General features: G+C 34.3%; 3 protein-coding genes across 3 annotated transcripts; 2 read left to right on the forward strand and 1 right to left on the reverse strand.

Moving 5' to 3' along the window:
* Nucleotides 1-43: 43 nt before the first annotated feature.
* On the forward strand, nucleotides 44-6,472 carry LOC100811187 (beta-galactosidase 1). Its single transcript, XM_003546628.4, has 19 exons — nucleotides 44-437; nucleotides 574-669; nucleotides 791-903; nucleotides 986-1,052; nucleotides 1,177-1,269; nucleotides 1,404-1,547; nucleotides 1,738-1,826; nucleotides 1,937-2,042; nucleotides 2,127-2,214; nucleotides 2,604-2,722; nucleotides 2,819-2,983; nucleotides 3,232-3,410; nucleotides 3,541-3,650; nucleotides 4,048-4,157; nucleotides 4,298-4,408; nucleotides 4,482-4,592; nucleotides 5,182-5,387; nucleotides 5,466-5,796; nucleotides 5,913-6,472. The coding sequence occupies exons 1-19, from the start codon at nucleotides 264-266 to the stop codon at nucleotides 6,021-6,023; spliced, it is 2,523 nt and encodes an 840-aa protein (XP_003546676.1). The 5' UTR covers nucleotides 44-263; the 3' UTR covers nucleotides 6,024-6,472.
* A 1,756-nt stretch (nucleotides 6,473-8,228) lies between these two features.
* LOC100813327 (uncharacterized) lies at nucleotides 8,229-11,331 on the forward strand. The gene is made up of 6 exons (XM_003546631.5): nucleotides 8,229-8,895; nucleotides 9,904-9,956; nucleotides 10,344-10,431; nucleotides 10,524-10,622; nucleotides 10,844-10,968; nucleotides 11,099-11,331. The coding sequence occupies exons 1-6, from the start codon at nucleotides 8,467-8,469 to the stop codon at nucleotides 11,133-11,135; spliced, it is 831 nt and encodes a 276-aa protein (XP_003546679.1). The 5' UTR covers nucleotides 8,229-8,466; the 3' UTR covers nucleotides 11,136-11,331.
* Nucleotides 11,332-12,501: 1,170 nt separating this feature from the next.
* LOC100796979 (WD-40 repeat-containing protein MSI4) lies at nucleotides 12,502-17,670 on the reverse strand. Its single transcript, XM_041010089.1, has 14 exons — nucleotides 17,659-17,670; nucleotides 16,673-16,741; nucleotides 16,554-16,604; nucleotides 16,393-16,455; nucleotides 16,009-16,074; nucleotides 15,788-15,862; nucleotides 15,577-15,689; nucleotides 15,102-15,183; nucleotides 14,534-14,607; nucleotides 14,235-14,341; nucleotides 14,048-14,127; nucleotides 13,424-13,503; nucleotides 13,087-13,186; nucleotides 12,502-12,798 (listed from the first exon to the last, which is right to left on the reverse strand). The coding sequence occupies exons 1-14, from the start codon at nucleotides 17,668-17,670 to the stop codon at nucleotides 12,775-12,777; spliced, it is 996 nt and encodes a 331-aa protein (XP_040866023.1). The 3' UTR covers nucleotides 12,502-12,774.
* Between the last annotated feature and the right edge of the window lie 189 nt (nucleotides 17,671-17,859).

The following is a 17,859-nucleotide window of genomic DNA, read 5'->3' on the forward strand; positions in this document are numbered from 1 at the left end:
TCAGCCTTTAAAAGCAACACCTCCATTTCGTACTAAAACATCTTCAAATTAAAGTCACTTACAATATATATATAAAAACATTGCAAAGTTGCAGCCCCGGTTATTTTTATTATTTTTATTCCGATCATCATTTTGCATAGAGAAAAAGCAAGGAAGAATAATAAGGGAGAGAGAGTGAGAGGAAGAAGGGAAAACCAAAGACACTTCCTAGTTACTTCCCTCTGCAGCCATAATAGAATAACCAGCACCACCAAAGGTGAATCATGGTTATTTGCTTGAAGCTCATAATAATGTGGAATGTGGCACTGCTTCTGGTTTTTTCTCTAATTGGTTCTGCTAAGGCCTCAGTGTCCTATGACTCAAAGGCTATCACCATTAATGGCCAGAGAAGGATCCTCATTTCTGGATCCATTCATTACCCAAGGAGCACCCCTGAGGTATTAATTTTAATATTATTGTTATTACTCTCAAATGTGCTTCAGGGTCCTCATGTTTTCTTCTTTTTGTCAAATGGGTGCTTTAAAGTTTTTTCCTTTTTGCATTCCTAACTTGTGGGGTTTCTTTGTTTCTCAGATGTGGCCAGATCTTATTCAAAAGGCCAAGGATGGAGGTTTGGATGTGATTCAGACTTATGTTTTCTGGAATGGACACGAACCTTCACCTGGCAAGGTAGCTCAAAATAGAAAAATAATGGCTTCTAGTTTTTCTTTCTTGCATTCACATTGGTTATTCAATATTCCTCGCTACTCATTCGTAATGATCAATGTTGTTGTTTTGTTGATTGCTGTAGTATTATTTTGAGGGGAACTATGATCTGGTGAAGTTCATAAAGCTGGTGCAGCAAGCAGGCCTTTATGTTCATCTCAGGATTGGCCCTTATGTCTGTGCTGAGTGGAACTTTGGGTAATGAACGTGTTCATTGCAAAAAATTTGGTGCATCTCAAAATAGAAATATCTTAACAGATTTTCTTTGATTGGTTTTCAGTGGTTTCCCTGTTTGGCTAAAGTACATTCCAGGAATCAGTTTCAGAACAGACAATGAACCATTTAAGGTTAGATTCCAATCTTCCTTGTACCTTAAGAATTGGTAAATATTCTCAATCTTTTCCTTTTTCATTGTGAGTACCTTCTAATTACTTTTTTTTTATTTTTTATTTTTACATTGCTATAATGAAGCATCAAATGCAAAAATTTACCACGAAGATTGTTGATTTGATGAAAGCGGAGAGGTTATATGAATCTCAGGGTGGTCCAATAATTATGTCCCAGGTAGGAAAAAATATGCTGTCAGCCATCTACTTAATTCAATCACTTGCTTTATATTATCTTGTGTATTTTGTTAGTTGACTAGAGTGGGGATGAGTACTAAGACTGTTATCTTTACTACTGGTGTTTTTGTTCAGATTGAAAATGAATATGGACCTATGGAGTATGAAATTGGTGCTGCTGGTAAAGCTTACACTAAGTGGGCAGCAGAAATGGCTATGGGACTTGGTACTGGGGTTCCATGGGTCATGTGCAAGCAAGATGACACTCCTGATCCTCTTGTAAGTTCAGATGAAGTTCATCTTTTTGAGAAAACATTTTTTTCTCTGGTATAATGTATAGACTTGTTTCTCTATTGTCCATAGCTCTTTTTCCTGGGTGGGAATACTGTCTATTTTTTCTGTTCTTGATGTAGTCTTTTATGACTCCCAAGTATTCAACTTCTAACTTCAAATGTAAAATGTTTCGCAGATTAACACTTGCAATGGCTTCTATTGTGATTATTTCTCTCCAAATAAGGCTTACAAGCCAAAGATGTGGACAGAAGCTTGGACTGGCTGGTATTGATGCTTTGTTTCTTATTTTGTAGGTTTCCATAAGAATAAGAACCATTCAAGCTAGAGATGTCACATATTTATTCACTGCCTCTATTCCTCTTTTATGCTTGCAGGTTTACTGAGTTTGGAGGTCCTGTTCCTCATCGACCGGCTGAAGACTTGGCATTTTCAGTTGCAAGGTTTATACAGAAAGGGGGATCATTTATAAATTATTACATGGTAACTTCATTATTTATTGATTTTGATGTGTATATTCACCCTTTTTAAATATTCAACTCAATCCCTTTATTTTGTTCATTTCAGTATCATGGAGGAACAAATTTCGGTCGAACTGCTGGTGGTCCCTTTATTGCTACAAGCTATGATTATGATGCACCACTTGATGAATATGGTAAGCACAAATGATTATAAATGCCTGATATGACCAATAGTACTGATATTATGATATATTTTTTCTTCTTTTTATGTAGGACCTACAAGAAATAAATCTCAAAATATAATCTATAAATCTCCTTTGTTCCTTAATATTGTGAGGCATAGCAAATTAGAACATTGCTGTTGTTCCTATATGTTAACCAAAAATCCAAATCAATTTTCTATGTATTGCTTCTTCTTGATGTGTGGCAATAAAAATCTGATACATGTATTGGTACTTGTGCTTGTCCCACATCTATTGGTGTGTCCTTGCCTTAGAGATGCTCTATTACTTTGTACTATACGTGAAGAGCTTCACATATTTGATATACATTTATTCTTATTTTTGTTTATTCCTCTGTGCAGGATTGCTCAGGCAACCAAAGTGGGGTCATCTGAAGGATTTACACAGAGCAATAAAACTCTGTGAACCAGCTTTAGTATCTGGAGATCCTACTGTAACAAAGATTGGAAACTATCAAGAGGTATAACTTGATTAAGTGATGTGAGAATTATCAATCCTATCTAAATAAAATGCTTCATAACCAGACTAAATTTCTATTTTCATCATTAATGTCCAGGCTCATGTCTTTAAATCAAAGTCGGGAGCCTGTGCTGCATTCCTTGCAAACTACAACCCCAAATCTTATGCAACAGTGGCATTTGGAAACATGCATTACAACTTGCCTCCTTGGTCTATAAGCATTCTTCCTGACTGCAAGAACACTGTTTATAACACTGCAAGGGTGAGGAAAATTAAATATTTTTATTTCAGCAACTAACTGTTCATAATGAAGATTTGAGTACGGAAGGGCTTGGCCAACCACATGTGATTGACTGGATATATTCTTTTATATACTCCGGTTATTGTTTTACTTTTTTATTTCATGAAAGCAACCATATGTGAATGGAGAAAAAAAAAGTGATATTTTTCAAAATTTTTCGAGTGGCAGCAGATTTCAGCCAAAATAAAAATTCCAAAATCTTTGTACAGGTTGGTTCTCAGAGTGCCCAGATGAAGATGACTCGTGTTCCTATTCATGGCGGATTCTCTTGGCTATCATTCAATGAAGAAACGACCACTACTGATGATAGTTCCTTCACCATGACTGGCCTGTTGGAGCAGTTAAATACTACAAGAGATTTATCTGACTACTTGTGGTACTCCACAGAGTGAGTGACATACAACTCTGCACTCTGCTTCCTTTTTTTCCTCTTACAATTCTTTGTTAGAACAATTGATGAATCTTATTATCTAATCTGGTTTTTCCACATATTATACTTGTCTTGCTCCTTTTGCTAGTGTTGTGCTTGATCCCAATGAAGGATTTCTGAGAAACGGAAAGGATCCTGTTCTTACTGTGTTTTCTGCTGGGCATGCTTTGCATGTTTTTATAAATGGTCAGCTATCAGGTGAGGAGCATAATGTGCTGGCTTAAAAATTTCAGTATCACTTAACTAATAAGAATAGTTTCAGTTATCTGCTGTACTTTTTCTCAGTATGATCCAAGAGGAAGAAGTGGCGACTCTTTAAATTTAGTTATTTTATTCTTTCGAGGGTTCAATAAATTAGAACACTGCATGGAAACAATACTAGAATCTAGGTTCTTAAAAAAAAAAAAATACTAGAATCTAGGTTTCATTGGGGAATTTACCCAATACTTGGACCGAAACATCATGGATCTAGTTGTCATGCTTGTTTGACCTTTCTTTTTTAGAACAGTGTAATATACTATTTTAGTTTAGATTTTGGAAGCTAATAATTTTCCAGTAGCTTTGTTATTGAGCCTATTATTCTTCTTTTGATCAGGAACTGCATATGGAAGCTTAGAATTCCCTAAACTGACATTTAACGAGGGAGTGAAGCTTAGAGCCGGTGTTAACAAGATCTCTCTACTGAGTGTTGCAGTTGGACTCCCGGTTTGCTCTCTCTCTCTCTCTCACATATACATACACACCAAATAGATATTTCAGATGCACCCCTGCACGTCACACTAAGCTGATTTTTCAGTATCAACTGCGGATTATGATCATGAATCATGACTATATTTAACATGCAGAATGTTGGTCCTCATTTTGAAACATGGAATGCTGGTGTTCTTGGTCCAATTTCATTAAGTGGTCTCAACGAAGGGAGAAGGGACTTGTCTTGGCAGAAATGGTCTTATAAGGTTTTTCCTCAAACATTCACCGTGCCCTCTCTTTCAGTTGCTTGAAATTAATCTGATTGTGTGTTTTGTGTAGGTTGGTCTTAAAGGTGAAATCTTGAGTCTTCACTCTCTTAGTGGAAGTTCCTCAGTGGAGTGGATTCAGGGATCTTTAGTTTCTCAAAGGCAGCCATTGACTTGGTACAAAGTGAGTAGGCTTTGCTTAATTTTATTTGTATTTACCTGTTCTAATGATAGTACTCTTTCATTATTATTGTTATAAATAATATTATAATCATAGAGGAAGCAAAGAATGTTCCTTATGGAAAAAGGACACATTTCACTTTCTTTTAATTCCTCAACCCCACACTATCCTTTGTTTTTAGCATGGGTACTCCTAAAGTCATGTCATGCTCTTACTGGGTATATACCAATATCTGGTATGTGTTGGGTACTTGTGTGTACATACCAGATAAGTACCAAAAACATTTTAAAAAAATATATAAAACTTGATGGTTCAAACAAGATAGACCCTTTTGGGTTGCACTTTGTTAGAGTATCTTGAAAATATTTCATAACACTATTATCTATAAGAATATTTTAGAGCATCTTAGATGATCTTTTACTACGGATACTACTCTCCCTACTATTAGTGCTTTGTCTTTTGCAACACATCACATCTAGTCAATCGGTTTTAATCTATTTTCTCTTTTAAATTTACCATCTAAACCCCAAAATTTCAACACACTTGTTGAGAGGCTGGTCTTTAAGCAACATCCTTTTTAATATCATTACAGACAACATTTGACGCGCCAGCTGGGACTGCACCATTGGCTTTAGACATGGACAGCATGGGCAAAGGTCAAGTGTGGTTAAATGGACAGAATCTTGGCCGCTACTGGCCTGCTTATAAAGCATCCGGTACCTGTGATTACTGTGACTATGCTGGAACTTATAACGAGAATAAATGCAGAAGTAACTGTGGCGAGGCTTCCCAAAGATGGTGAGTGCGAAATATATAGCTTGCCCTCAAGTTATGTGTAATGCTGCTGAGAAACTAATTACTGGCTGGTAATTTCAGGTATCATGTTCCTCAATCATGGCTTAAGCCAACAGGAAATTTATTGGTTGTGTTTGAAGAGCTAGGTGGAGACCCCAATGGAATCTTTTTGGTTAGAAGGGATATAGATAGTGTATGTGCTGATATTTATGAGTGGCAGCCAAATCTTATAAGCTATCAGATGCAAACTTCTGGCAAAGCACCTGTTAGACCAAAAGTTCATTTATCATGTAGCCCGGGACAGAAAATCTCATCAATCAAATTTGCTAGCTTTGGTACTCCAGCAGGTTCTTGTGGAAACTTCCATGAAGGAAGCTGTCATGCTCACAAGTCTTATGATGCCTTTGAAAGGGTATTGCCTTTTGTTCTTTTGGAATGCTTTCTTTTTTGCTATCAAATTACTCATTTATTATTATGGTCTTATCTTATTACTTGGTTCATTAATCAATGATAACTTTGTTATTGCAGAATTGTGTTGGACAGAACTGGTGCACAGTAACAGTGTCACCTGAAAATTTTGGAGGAGATCCATGTCCAAATGTCTTGAAGAAACTCTCAGTGGAAGCTATTTGTTCCTGATCATTTTAACCTCAGAAAATAAATAGATTAAACTCTCCAGATTGATTTTTCCCACCACTATTCATTTCAATACAGTTCTTTTGGGTCAACCAAAGTCTACACTTCTGAATCTGATCAACACGAGCATTATTATTTTGGCTTTACCAAGGTGAAGTTGCAGAAAACACAACACACCATATGGTTGAAAGCCTGTAAAGATTGCTGAGATGATTGTGGATATGTGTATATACTTGTGTTCTGCATGTTATACAGAGGTGAAAGGTGATGATTTGCTTGGTGCACTATGAGACGATACTGAATTGAGTCCATGTGCTAGTGTTTTAGACTTAGGTGTGGAAGCCTCTTGCTTCCTGTAATATTAGTTTTCCCTTGTAAGCTGCATTCATAGTGATTTAGTTTCTTTCTTCCTGTAAGAAACTTCTCAAGATGATAAAGATCAGATTCAGTCATTTTGGTTTCGTTATTTCATGCATTGTGGCTTTTGGTTTCTAGATGTTCTTGTTTTAGAGTTCTTTCGGGTTTCATTAGATCATATTGATTCTACCAAGGCAGATAATGCTACCATATTTTTGGATTGATGATAAATATTGAAATGAAGTGGAATTAAAGGTTAGATAATACTATTAACTTATTATTGTTTGAATTGTTTAAAATGTGATCGGATGAGGAAATTTGACAAAACATTAATTGCAACTAATATATAAAGGCGATACTAATTTTTAGTGTATACGTCTTTGTCCATTTTATTCTTTAACAGTTGTTGATGTACAGCATTTTTTTTTCAATTCTATGTTCCTTCGTGAAGTAATTCTTCATATAAATTAATTATTCTCGTTCTCTTTTCTTACCAAAAAATACAATTAATATTCAAATCTCCCCCCCCCCCCCCCCATCCAATTTGAAAGTGTGGAATTGTCATTTTGTTTACTTCACTGATAGTAAATAAACATTTTATTATCAAGTTTTGAATTAATTTTATGTCAAATTTTATTTCTTCTTGTTTCATACTAGTATTACTTTACTTTACTTATTCTTAAATGTCAAAACGTATGCTTATCTTTAATTTATTGAATGGAAGATGAGATAATGTGTTTAAAGAGCTACTTATGGTCAAAGGAGAAGTTTAGAATATTGTTGCTTTCTATTGGGTGATTCTGTTTTCTCTGTCGCAAACACACAGGCACACGTATACTCACTCCTGAATGAAATGATTCATACCTTATAGGAGAGGAAAATAATCATGATAACGGATTACATATGCATCATAGCTAACTAAGTATGCCGAACTCTCTCATTAAATAAGAATTTAGTAATAATATTCAACCTCGTGTTTTCTTAAATATTTACTAGTCAAGATGTCGTGGCTTGGTTCCAATCTTAAGTTGTCACCTGCTCCACAAAGAAAATCTGGAAACAAAGAATCCAATGCCTAACTTCAAAACAATTTTATTTATGGTAATACATATTTGCTAATTATTCCTTTTATAGTGATATTGATGATTTATAGAAATATAGACTGCCATATTTTTAATAAGAAGTTTCTATCTTTGATTTTTCAATCATTTTCTTTTAAAAAGTGCTTAATAATATCGTTTTCTGATGTACTTTTCTACTTAAAGAAAGTATTTTATTACGATATCTATATGCAGTTATGCACCCCCAAATAACTATTATCCGGGAAAATATAAATAAGAGAAATCATATTGTAAAGGAGATTTAGTTTAAAAAGAATCCAACCAAAAGAAAAGTAGTATGAAGATTCAAAGGTGATTTTATTTCTTTACAAACATAAAAAAGATGCATTTCTATTCAATAAATAGCTTTTAAATTGATTTTTCCTATTTTCTACACAAAACACTGTTTCTTTCAATTTTATTTCCTAGTTGGAACATCATTTCATCATCACACCAACATGTACTGCATCTAATAGAAAGGACTAATCCTCTTTTTTTTTTTTTTTTGGCAGTAAGAAAATTAGATTAGAGGGTGACACATTCTCTTATAAGGCTAAGAAATACTATAGTTTACGTATTTTTCTGACTGGCTATAATTTACATATCATTTATCTGTAAAATTAAAAAAAAATTCAAACTTAAACTACAGCTAATATGAATGGAAGACTCAATTAAATGTCTCAACGACGTAAATTCCCTTCTTATGACGATCCAATATTGAAACTACTAATTATTAAAGTTAAAATTACTTGTGCTACATTGAATGTCAGAGAATATCCAAAACAAAATCATCTCTTTTTTGGGGGGGTTAGGTCAGAACAAAATTCTCTCTAATAAGATGATGATCATGTAGAAGAGAAGTGAACAGTTCCAATTTCCGAAGATAGAGAGAAACTTGAAATGAAAATGAGAATAGGCAGAAGCAGAGGCTAACAACAGAGAATAGAATATTTATCACTTTTTCACTTTGCTTCTCTCTCTACACTTCCATGGAGCCTCCACCTTCCTATTCCTATTCCCCATTCCCATTCTCACTTGAGCGCCACACACAGATACAAATGCACGATCCCATTCTCTTCTTCCTCTTCTTCGCGTCCCTCTCCTCCCTTCTCTTCCTCTCTTTCTCTCTCTTCAAACGCTTCTCGACAAAAAAGGAACACCACCACCATACTCAAAAAGTTCCCAGCTTGTTGGGAGAGGAACAGAGACCCAAGAAGAAGAGAAAGAAGCCCAAGAAGAAGAGAACCCAAGGTGACGACGCCGCCAATTCGGGTTCGGGTTCCGACTCGGGGCTCCGACTTGAATCCACGTGCCAGTATCCGTTTACGTCTTCCAGTAGCGTTATGCAGAGAAAGATCAAACAGCAGTATGATGAGCTCGTCAGATGCAACCACTTGAAGAAACTCACGCTGCCCCAGGTTTTTCTTAGTCGCATTTCAATGCTTTCTTTGCTTCCTGTGTCATATACGTCTTTGTTTTTCACTATTTTATTACCCCCTTTTAATTTTTTATTTATTTATAGAAATCTGTTTTAAATAAAGGGTAGAACAGTTGCTGAAAGGATAGCATTAGCCACTAGCTGATAATGAAGCAGATTTTTTTTGTTCTTAATGATGCAGAGTCACGTTGGAGTTAGTGAAAAGTAAAACTTTGTTTAGTTCTTCCTCTAAACTGCATAATGTCTTGTAGTGAATAAAAAGGGATATGGAGTGTTGCATTTGACACAAGGGTGTGTGGTATTTGTGTCAGTGAGCGGGGTATGTTCTATAGATTGATGAAATAATGCAATTAATATGTTAGTGTGTGTTTGGGAGGCAGTTGAATTCAATGCCAACGAACTTTCAGATGAAAGCTACAATATAGTTGGTTTTTAAATTTTGCATTGAAACATGCAATTTCTCCGTTCAACTTAGTTTCAACTCTTATCCAAACACACCCTTAATAATTCTGAAATAAGTACGTGTAATTCAAGAAGATATGCGGCACAAGCTGTGGAAGTACAAACCTGTAAACCTTTTGAATGTATTTGGGTTGTTTTGGATGAGCAGTTTGGGGGAATATACAGAATTTTTTTAGGAAGCAAGCATACTATAAACGTAGTGCAATTGAGCAGATAACATAAATTCAGTGTATATGATTGGTAATATTGTCTATCTCTACAACATGACTTGCCATATGATTTTGTGGATGCGCCAAGGGTACCCTTAACTCCTATGTTGACAGCAAAGTGCTCTTTCTTTGGTAGTATTCATTTTATATTTCACTTTCAGAGGTTGTTTTTGCTTTAAGGATCATGAATGGTCTTTTTTTTTAATGGTACTTGCAAGTTTCAACCTATTATTATTATTCAAAATGAGGTATCAGTGTCAAATTTATTTTAATGTGAACCCTTTAAAAATTTAATTCTCTTATCATGTATAATGCAGGTTGTGCAGTTTGCTAATAGTTTGGTTGATGCTAGAAATGAGCTACAACACAAGTATGTACAAACTTATTTGGCATTAGACATTTCTGTCTACCTTTTACAACTATGCTAGCATGATAGTTGTGATCCATTTGTTCATGTTGGAGATATCAGGATTGCTTGGAACTTGGAAAGGATTAGTTAGGAACAATTAGTTGAAACGGATTAGTTAAATAAGGGAAGAGGGATCATTCTGATTTGTTAGCATTAGGGAATTGAGCAAATGCTCAGCTGTGAAAGGGGAAAACCCTTGGCGGAGAGATTTTTTTACCATGTTTTGCTCATTTTCAATCTAGAAATGTAACTTTTATTTTCTTTTTACTATTTTCTATTCTGGGTTCCTAACACCAAGATTTCTATGCTCTGTTATTCTGATTTTTTTACATCCTCTTATTGTAACAGAGCTGATGTGATTCAACGTAAGTTTGTAATAACGAAGGCTTTACTATGTAAGGCAGATAGATCTTCTTTTGACCGCCTTCATCAACAGGTTGGTTAGATAATGTGTTGTGACAAGGGAACCTTTATGTCATCAAGCTAAGCTTGCAGACACATTTGACGATCTAATTTTTTAATTTTTAGATATACAAGCTAGAATTAGAGCAAAAACGTTTAGAAGAGGATGTTTTTGTTTATAACTCGCTTCAACAACAGCTTAAACTGTCACCAGCCTACCAGAAGGTATACACTTAATTTGAAGCCTTTATAGGAGGATTAATAAGCATCTTCCCTTTAATTTTATTGCAAAAATATGTTGATGTTATTTAAATTACAATGTAAACACTACTTGTTCATACGGTTCTTGGATTTCTTGTAACTTGCTTTTCATCTGTTCAGGAAATTTTCCTTGTATTGACTTACATTTTCTATGATATGCTAATTATTTAAACCTCTCTACAAAGATGCTTGAACTTGGAGCTTGCATGGAGAAGGAAAAATCAAGTGAACTGGGAGAGAACAGAGATGATGATTTTGCTGAAATTTCTTTTGAGGAATTGTTAGCACAGGAGAAGAAAGATTCATTTTGGTTAGTTTCATTTTTCTCTTTTTTCCGTTCAATTTTTTCTTTAGTTTGTTTTGGGAGCCTCTTCTCCCCATCTTGGAGGGGAAGGGTTGGATTCAAGTCTCCAATAACCACTTTTTTTGTGTTTGTACAGGCAAAAAAATGGGAAATCAAGACTAAGCTCAAGCTAATAACACTACTAGCTTGGTTAACTGCAACCTCCTGAGTTAGTTTAGTATGTACATCCAATACCTGTAGTAGTGTGTTGTCACAGGAATGTTCTTTTTGGTTCTTTGCCTGTGCCAATTTTGGTTGTTAATGGAATATAGATGATACAACTTTGAGTTTATTTTAGAAATTTATGAATGGAAGCCAGTTAAATTGAAATTAATGCGACATATGATATAGCATTGTTACCCTTTTAGGGCCAAGGGATAAGAAACAAGAAAAAGAGGATGGCTGAGACTATCATTGTCACCAATTATGTTTAGATAACCAACAGTTAAAACAACGATGTATTTGGATTATCGATGCCAATTGCAATGCCATGCCTGCTCAGAATATTTTCGGTCTTCAATCGCTTGTTTGTTTTTTAAACCCAAGTCATTAAGTAACCACAAAGACTAATGGTGCTGATATTCTATACTAGTACCTAACATTGTTCCGAAAGGATTGTCTCCTCAAATCAAAGCATTCAGCAAAAAAAAAAAAAAAAAAATACTCTTTACGTAGATGCTAAATAGCCAGCAAACACAACCATGTCAGGAATTGAGACCTCGATTAGAATCATAACCCCAGGCAAATATCATGTTTGAAGTGTCATTCCAAAAAGCTAATACTAATCAGTACAAAACATTTTTCGTGAAGTGTGCATGAACCTTTCGTGTCAAATCTTATTTTAAAAGTTATCGGTTCACATTCCCAATTCGTGCATTTCTTGTTTCCTTTCGTGCATTTTAAATTTGAACTGATCGGTGTGCCATGAACATAAATGAAATATTTTCAAGTAGTAGGCTGATGAAAGTTTCGTCGTTTGTAAATGATTTAGTGCACATTTGATTTTGCATTTTTTTTTTCATAAAACGCGTATTCGACATGATTTTTAGAAGTTAATAGCTACATGTGTTGGATGCAACCCTTGACTATTGAGTATACACGAAGTTCAAGAAGAATCTTGTCACTGCTATTGAAAAAACAAAAAACTGACGTGATTTGGGTGTAACAAGTGATCATACAAAGTTACAAACAATAGCTTCTGCAATGGACATGGATGTCGTGTCAAACTGAAGCGAACAAGCTCATACAATGCAGTATAACCAAAAAAAATAATCTGAAGTGGTAAAAAAATCATAATAATAAGTGCAAATGAAGAGAACTTGAAAGACACCCCAATTAAGTACTGAACTAAAATACCAACATTTGATTAAGAACATGTAAAGCAGGAACTGCCGCACACAAGTACGTTTTTTTACTGGCAAAAACCCACGCTCAATAAAAAAATTGTTGTAACTATTTTTTTCCCCTTAAAATCATATACCTTCTATTCCAAACAAAAGATGCAAAACGTGTTTCCTATTTTGCTTGGGTGAGAGCTGACGTTAAAACAAGAATAGAACATCGAAATGTTTAAAGAGTTTCCCTCAGATGAAGGATGTATCATGTCGTTTTTTACATTCTAATATTTTCTTGTAACCTAGATCGAGTAACATTCTACTCAATCCTGGCATGAGTTGAAAGTTATAGTTTCTACAAGATGTCATGAGTTGCATCCAAAAATATGTGATCTGAATTTATCCAGCTCAGTGAGCACCTCTTCCTCTGGTCGATATATTATATCTCTATCATCCGCCATATCTGCATCATAAAGAATTGGGAAAAAGAAAAAAGCTTTAGTTATATTACATGCACAATAATGACCAAAACCTATGATACATATCAGAATATTTTCATATCTCCGGCATTTTACAATTTCCTTTTCACATAATAATAAAATCAAGAAATTCATGGGAACAATCAGAAACCCACTACTTTATACAATAAGTCAAACAAGGGAGTATAACTAGGTTTGGCAAAATTCAACCCCACTTGTGCCACAATCTGTTATGGACGAGAAATCCAAAAGATGCCATAAATTTCTGTTACCTGTAGGGTGCCCCCTCCACCACTACTTTCACAATCATCAGAAACACTAACAATTGTCCATGGATCAGATGCATTCCAGTGGAAGTCAACAACCTTGTCCCTGAATGCACAAGTACACATCGTATTGAAACATTATTATTAATAAGATCCATCAGTGTTGCATGGTTGGCACAGAGTATTTACTTTGTCAACAGTCAAATATTACATCACAGCAAATTACAATATTGTGCAATTGAACAGTTCCAGTTGCAATAAAAACTCAAACAGCTTAAACATAATGTTGAATTCCAATGAACTGAATAAAGAAATGAAAGCACACAACCATTTGATATCATACCTATGCCCAGCATGTCGAAAGAATAAACCAGGGGGAGTATTTGATGCTTTTGAACTAGCAGAGTCTGTTGTTTTACCAACCTAATAGTAGTTTTTTAGCTTGACACCAAAAATTTTAGATAACAAAAACAAACATGCAATATAGGAAAAACAAAATTCTGGCATCACCATCAATCATAAAAAATTAAAAATACAATAAGCAAGAGTGATAGAATAGCTATAGCCCATCAAACCTCATCTTGATTTTTACAAAAAGGTCCATTTTTTTCCTGCCAACAGGATTCTATGCATGACTTTAGCAAGCAGTGATAATTCAGAAAACTAAATTATCATGATAGGACTAGCCCAGTTGGAAATAAAAACAGATAAGCAAGAAGATTCTTCCAAATATTTATGATGTGCGGCATTTAGATCTCTTATTTTTCCTGGAAGGGCTTAAACAACAATAACAAAAAGGCCTGTGAATTCAGGTTTTTCAGTAGCTCTAGCACTCAAATAAAATTTGTAAGTCCATAAGATCTACATTTGATTAGTATTAGTATAATATACAAATTCACATTTCATAAAAAGAGAGGTGGCATGGGACAAAAAGGTCTATGACTTGAAAAAATTTTAGAGTTCAAACCTTGTCATGGTCCCAGATGTTTAAAATACCATCTTCAGCAGTACTTCCAAATACAGATGGCTTGTCAGGACTCCACTGAAACAGATCAAAATTGTAGGTTAACAAGCACTCAATTACAATGCCCAAAACTGAAGTGCACATTAAAACTGCAATTAAAAGAAACAAGGTGGGATCCTCCAGCCACCTGTACAGAGGACTGCTGCATCATGACCTTCAAATTTATAGATAGGTGATCCAACTCCACCACTTGTAAGATTTCGACGATCGAACATGTTAATTGTATTATCAGCAGAACTGAATCCAAAGCAACAAAAAATATGAGGATTCAAAAGGCAAATAAACTGTTTCAGTAGCTAAATAAAAGCACCTAATTTCTATTCTAAGTCAAACCCATTAAAAGCATTAAGAACTAAAAAGGATAGCTTCAAATAAAGAAAAATCAGAGCTTATTTCATGTTCATTCAAATAGTCAGGGGCAGGGGATACCCAGTCAGGATAAAATTTATATCATGAGGACTCCAATCAACACAATGAAGATATCCATTATGCGCCTTGTCAACCTGCTTAAAAGATAAACATGGGGCAAAAAAAAAAAAGAAGGGAAATGTAAGAATATTCAAATCTAAATTACTAATGTTGCATAATAGTAATTGAAAGAAAAAAAAAGTATCAAACCCAAATGACAATATATATATGCACAAAAAAAAAACAGATGGGATTTATGAAAAACCATATTTTCAAATATGCCAAATATTCAAATGTAACAAAACCTCAATTAAAAACATAAGTTGTACTCAAGTCATTTTCCTCTTAGAATAAATATTAGTAATAGTAACAAAATTTATGAGCATTTGTACTGCCAAGGGTTAGGTTCATTATTCACAAGCCACCAAACTCTTTATGCAATTCAAATTCCACAAGTGATGGGATGTTTGTGATGGTGCCAAACTTAGAATATTTTTCTTATCTCCTTGACTAATTTTAGCTATTACCATTGGGTGTTTTGAAACATGAAGAAAGCAACAATAATGTAGATGAACTGAAGAATTTAAACCTTAACAACTGGAGCAGATCCAAGTCGTGCATCCCAGAGTATAAGGCGAGAATCATCACCTACACTACAGAACTCCTGTGCACTACAATTCAGCGACAAAAAAGTGAAGGAAGTACATCAGAAAACAACAAAATAGAAAAGGAGAAAAACAATATGGAAATAAGCAAGTCAATCCATTAATATTTGACAGATATCCAAAACATAGTTTGAAATTGAAATTTGACAGTTCAATCCATTATCAATGGCGGAAGGCCAGAATTCACCCATATAAGCACACTATTCTGGCCTAAGGTGCAACCATAGCAGGCCTCCCTTCACAAATTGCCCATGGCAGAGGGGATCGAAAAACGCCATGTTAGAGTTTTTTTTTTTTTTTTTTTGATCAGCAAACGCCATGTTAGAGTGTTATGGCAGCACAATAACAATTATTTAAAAACATTGTAAGAAATTTAAACTAATGGAAAATAAACTTGACATCTTTTGTGATGAGAAGGCAATAAAAAGACTCCAACCTCCAGAAAGAATAAAGGGTTCAGTTGGGCACATAGCCAGAGCAAATTCAGCATTATCCTTATGACCAGTTAATACCTACAAAAAGGTATGGCTTAATATTTCAGGAGCCTGACTTATGAATAAAGGTGTGGAAGAACCAAATTTTGTAAGAAAAAGAATGTATGAAAACATACCAAGTCTGGACGAGAAGTGGTAGCCCCCAGAACAGCATGACGATTAGGTTGAGTTTCAACATCCCATATAAGTACCTGTTTTACAAAAAAGAAAATTATAATTCAGTTATCAAACTTTGACTAGTTCATTGACAGAAAAATTGAGGATAAAAATTCAAATACTAGACATAACGATATTCTAATTTGACAGTGAAAAGGAAACATAAAAGGCATTGCTTCACCTCAGGACAATCCGTGTGAGTAGCTACTATCTTACTGTTTTGCTGAAACTCCCTGATTCTATTCACCTGAAAAAGAAAAAAAAGTAACTAAACCCAATGCTCAAGTAAATTATAAACAAACTTTGCAGACAGTAAATAAAATTTAAAATAGCGCACTACAGTGGTGGAGCAGCCCCTGCCCACTACAGGGACTGTTGTAGCAGAACGGTATAGTCTACCTCAGACCTCACTTGGTTGAATAATGTGTGTGAGTTGTTGTAAACTCCAGTTAACTTTGGGGCTGGCCACTACGGGCAGCTATTTGAGATTTAAAAATACTGATTATAAATGGCTGTGATAAAGGTGAAAAGTGTGGTTCCCACCATAACTAAGCCAGAAACATACCTCGCCAGGATGTAATACAGTTTTGTACTTCTTGAAAAAGGGAGAGCGAGCTTCTTCATTAAACTGGAAGATTAAGACAGAAAGAAAGGTAAATTAAGGGGGTAAGTATTAATTATTAATAAATAAATTAGAAACATAATAACAGTAAGAGAGGTGGTGACCTCTGCAGCAACCCTGGGTTTAACAAGAGTATTGGGAACACTGCCATCAGTCTGAGAAGATAAGAAGAGAGTAAGTAAAATTTGAAATGAAAGGAAAGGAAAAGTAGTTAAAGAGCGACCTGTTCGGAAAGATAGAGACGGTGACGGTTCCTGAAAGTGGCTTGCTCTAGCAGAGGACCCCATCTGCCCTAAGAAGCCAAGGAGAGAACCTGCAAGAACCAGACACTTCCACTCTCTCTGTCTTCTGCCCATTCATTTCATTTGTACTTCCACTTCCACTCGCCTCACATTCTCCAAAGTTTTCGTACTCCAACTATTAAGCAAATCTATTTTATTTCAATTTTTAATATAGAACAGTAATATTTGTAAAAATGACAAAGTAGTAGTACTATTAAAATAAAAAAAAAATACTTTATCTAATTTCTTTAATATATATTATGATAATATTTACTTAAAATTTACACAATAATGTTGCTAAAATAGAAATTTGACATAAATGGTGTGAGAAAAAAACATATAAATAAATATAAAAATTAATTAAATGTACTAATAATATAAAAATATGATTATTTAGAGTTTAATATTTATACACTATTGGTGTAAAATAATCTTATATTATTATTTAATAAAAAATTATCATTTAAACTACTTTAAAATAATTATTTTAAAAATTGTAAAACTTATTATATATAACGTTGGAGGTGAATAATTGAGTATATAATTTTTTTTACGCTTTTAGTGAATAACTTTTATTATTATTTAATGTATGATTAAATTATTAATTTTTGTCATTGTTCAATTCACACTAGGAAGTAGGAAACACTATCAAAATTTGTAAAAAAAAAAAATCCATATCCGTAAGCTCTCGGGTTCAATCCCTAATACTACTAGACATTACCAAAATCTTGTTAACAATTTTGGTCGGGTTGATTTTTATATTGTATTAGTTATTGTTGTATATTATTATTATTATTATTCTGATTATTCTTAGTACGAGAATGACGTAATGCAATAGTCTTCACCCTTTGACTTCACTAAGATTTTAATTGCGGACGGCTGGGTCCATAAAAACATGTCCATACCATACCATGCATAAAAATGAGACCATACCATGCATTATTATATACATTTTCATCAATTTCATAAGAATATGTTAAAGATAATCATCTGTTTGAAGGTTTCTGTTTCGAATCCTATGAAAAACCTATCCTTAGAGAAGGGGAGGATAAATTGTTTTAGTATTTCTTTTATCATATATTAATATAAAGTATTCATTGATTTTATTAAAGATTAATATACGTCCAGA

The sequence above is a fragment of the Glycine max genome, chromosome 15 (genome assembly GCF_000004515.6).
Source record: "Glycine max cultivar Williams 82 chromosome 15, Glycine_max_v4.0, whole genome shotgun sequence".
NCBI classification, from domain to species: Eukaryota; Viridiplantae; Streptophyta; class Magnoliopsida; order Fabales; family Fabaceae; genus Glycine; species Glycine max.

Bases quoted from the DNA above. Each gene is read 5' to 3' on its own strand.
- LOC100796979 (XM_041010089.1), bottom strand. The intron at 16,075-16,392 runs GTATGTTTCTGG...TTTCTTTTTCAG, and splicing joins CTGTATTACATCCTGGCGAG to GTGAATAGAATCAGGGAGTT. The intron at 13,504-14,047 runs GTTTGAACTCTA...AACTACTATTAG, and splicing joins ACATCTGGGACCATGACAAG to GTTGGTAAAACAACAGACTC.
- LOC100813327 (XM_003546631.5), top strand. From the start codon at position 8,467: ATGGAGCCTCCACCTTCCTATTCCTATTCCCCATTCCCATTCTCACTT. The intron at 8,896-9,903 runs GTTTTTCTTAGT...TGTATAATGCAG, and splicing joins AGAAACTCACGCTGCCCCAG to GTTGTGCAGTTTGCTAATAG. The intron at 10,623-10,843 runs GTATACACTTAA...CTCTCTACAAAG, and splicing joins TGTCACCAGCCTACCAGAAG to ATGCTTGAACTTGGAGCTTG.
- LOC100811187 (XM_003546628.4), top strand. From the start codon at position 264: ATGGTTATTTGCTTGAAGCTCATAATAATGTGGAATGTGGCACTGCTT. The intron at 438-573 runs GTATTAATTTTA...TTTGTTTCTCAG, and splicing joins ACCCAAGGAGCACCCCTGAG to ATGTGGCCAGATCTTATTCA. The intron at 5,797-5,912 runs GTATTGCCTTTT...TTGTTATTGCAG, and splicing joins CTTATGATGCCTTTGAAAGG to AATTGTGTTGGACAGAACTG.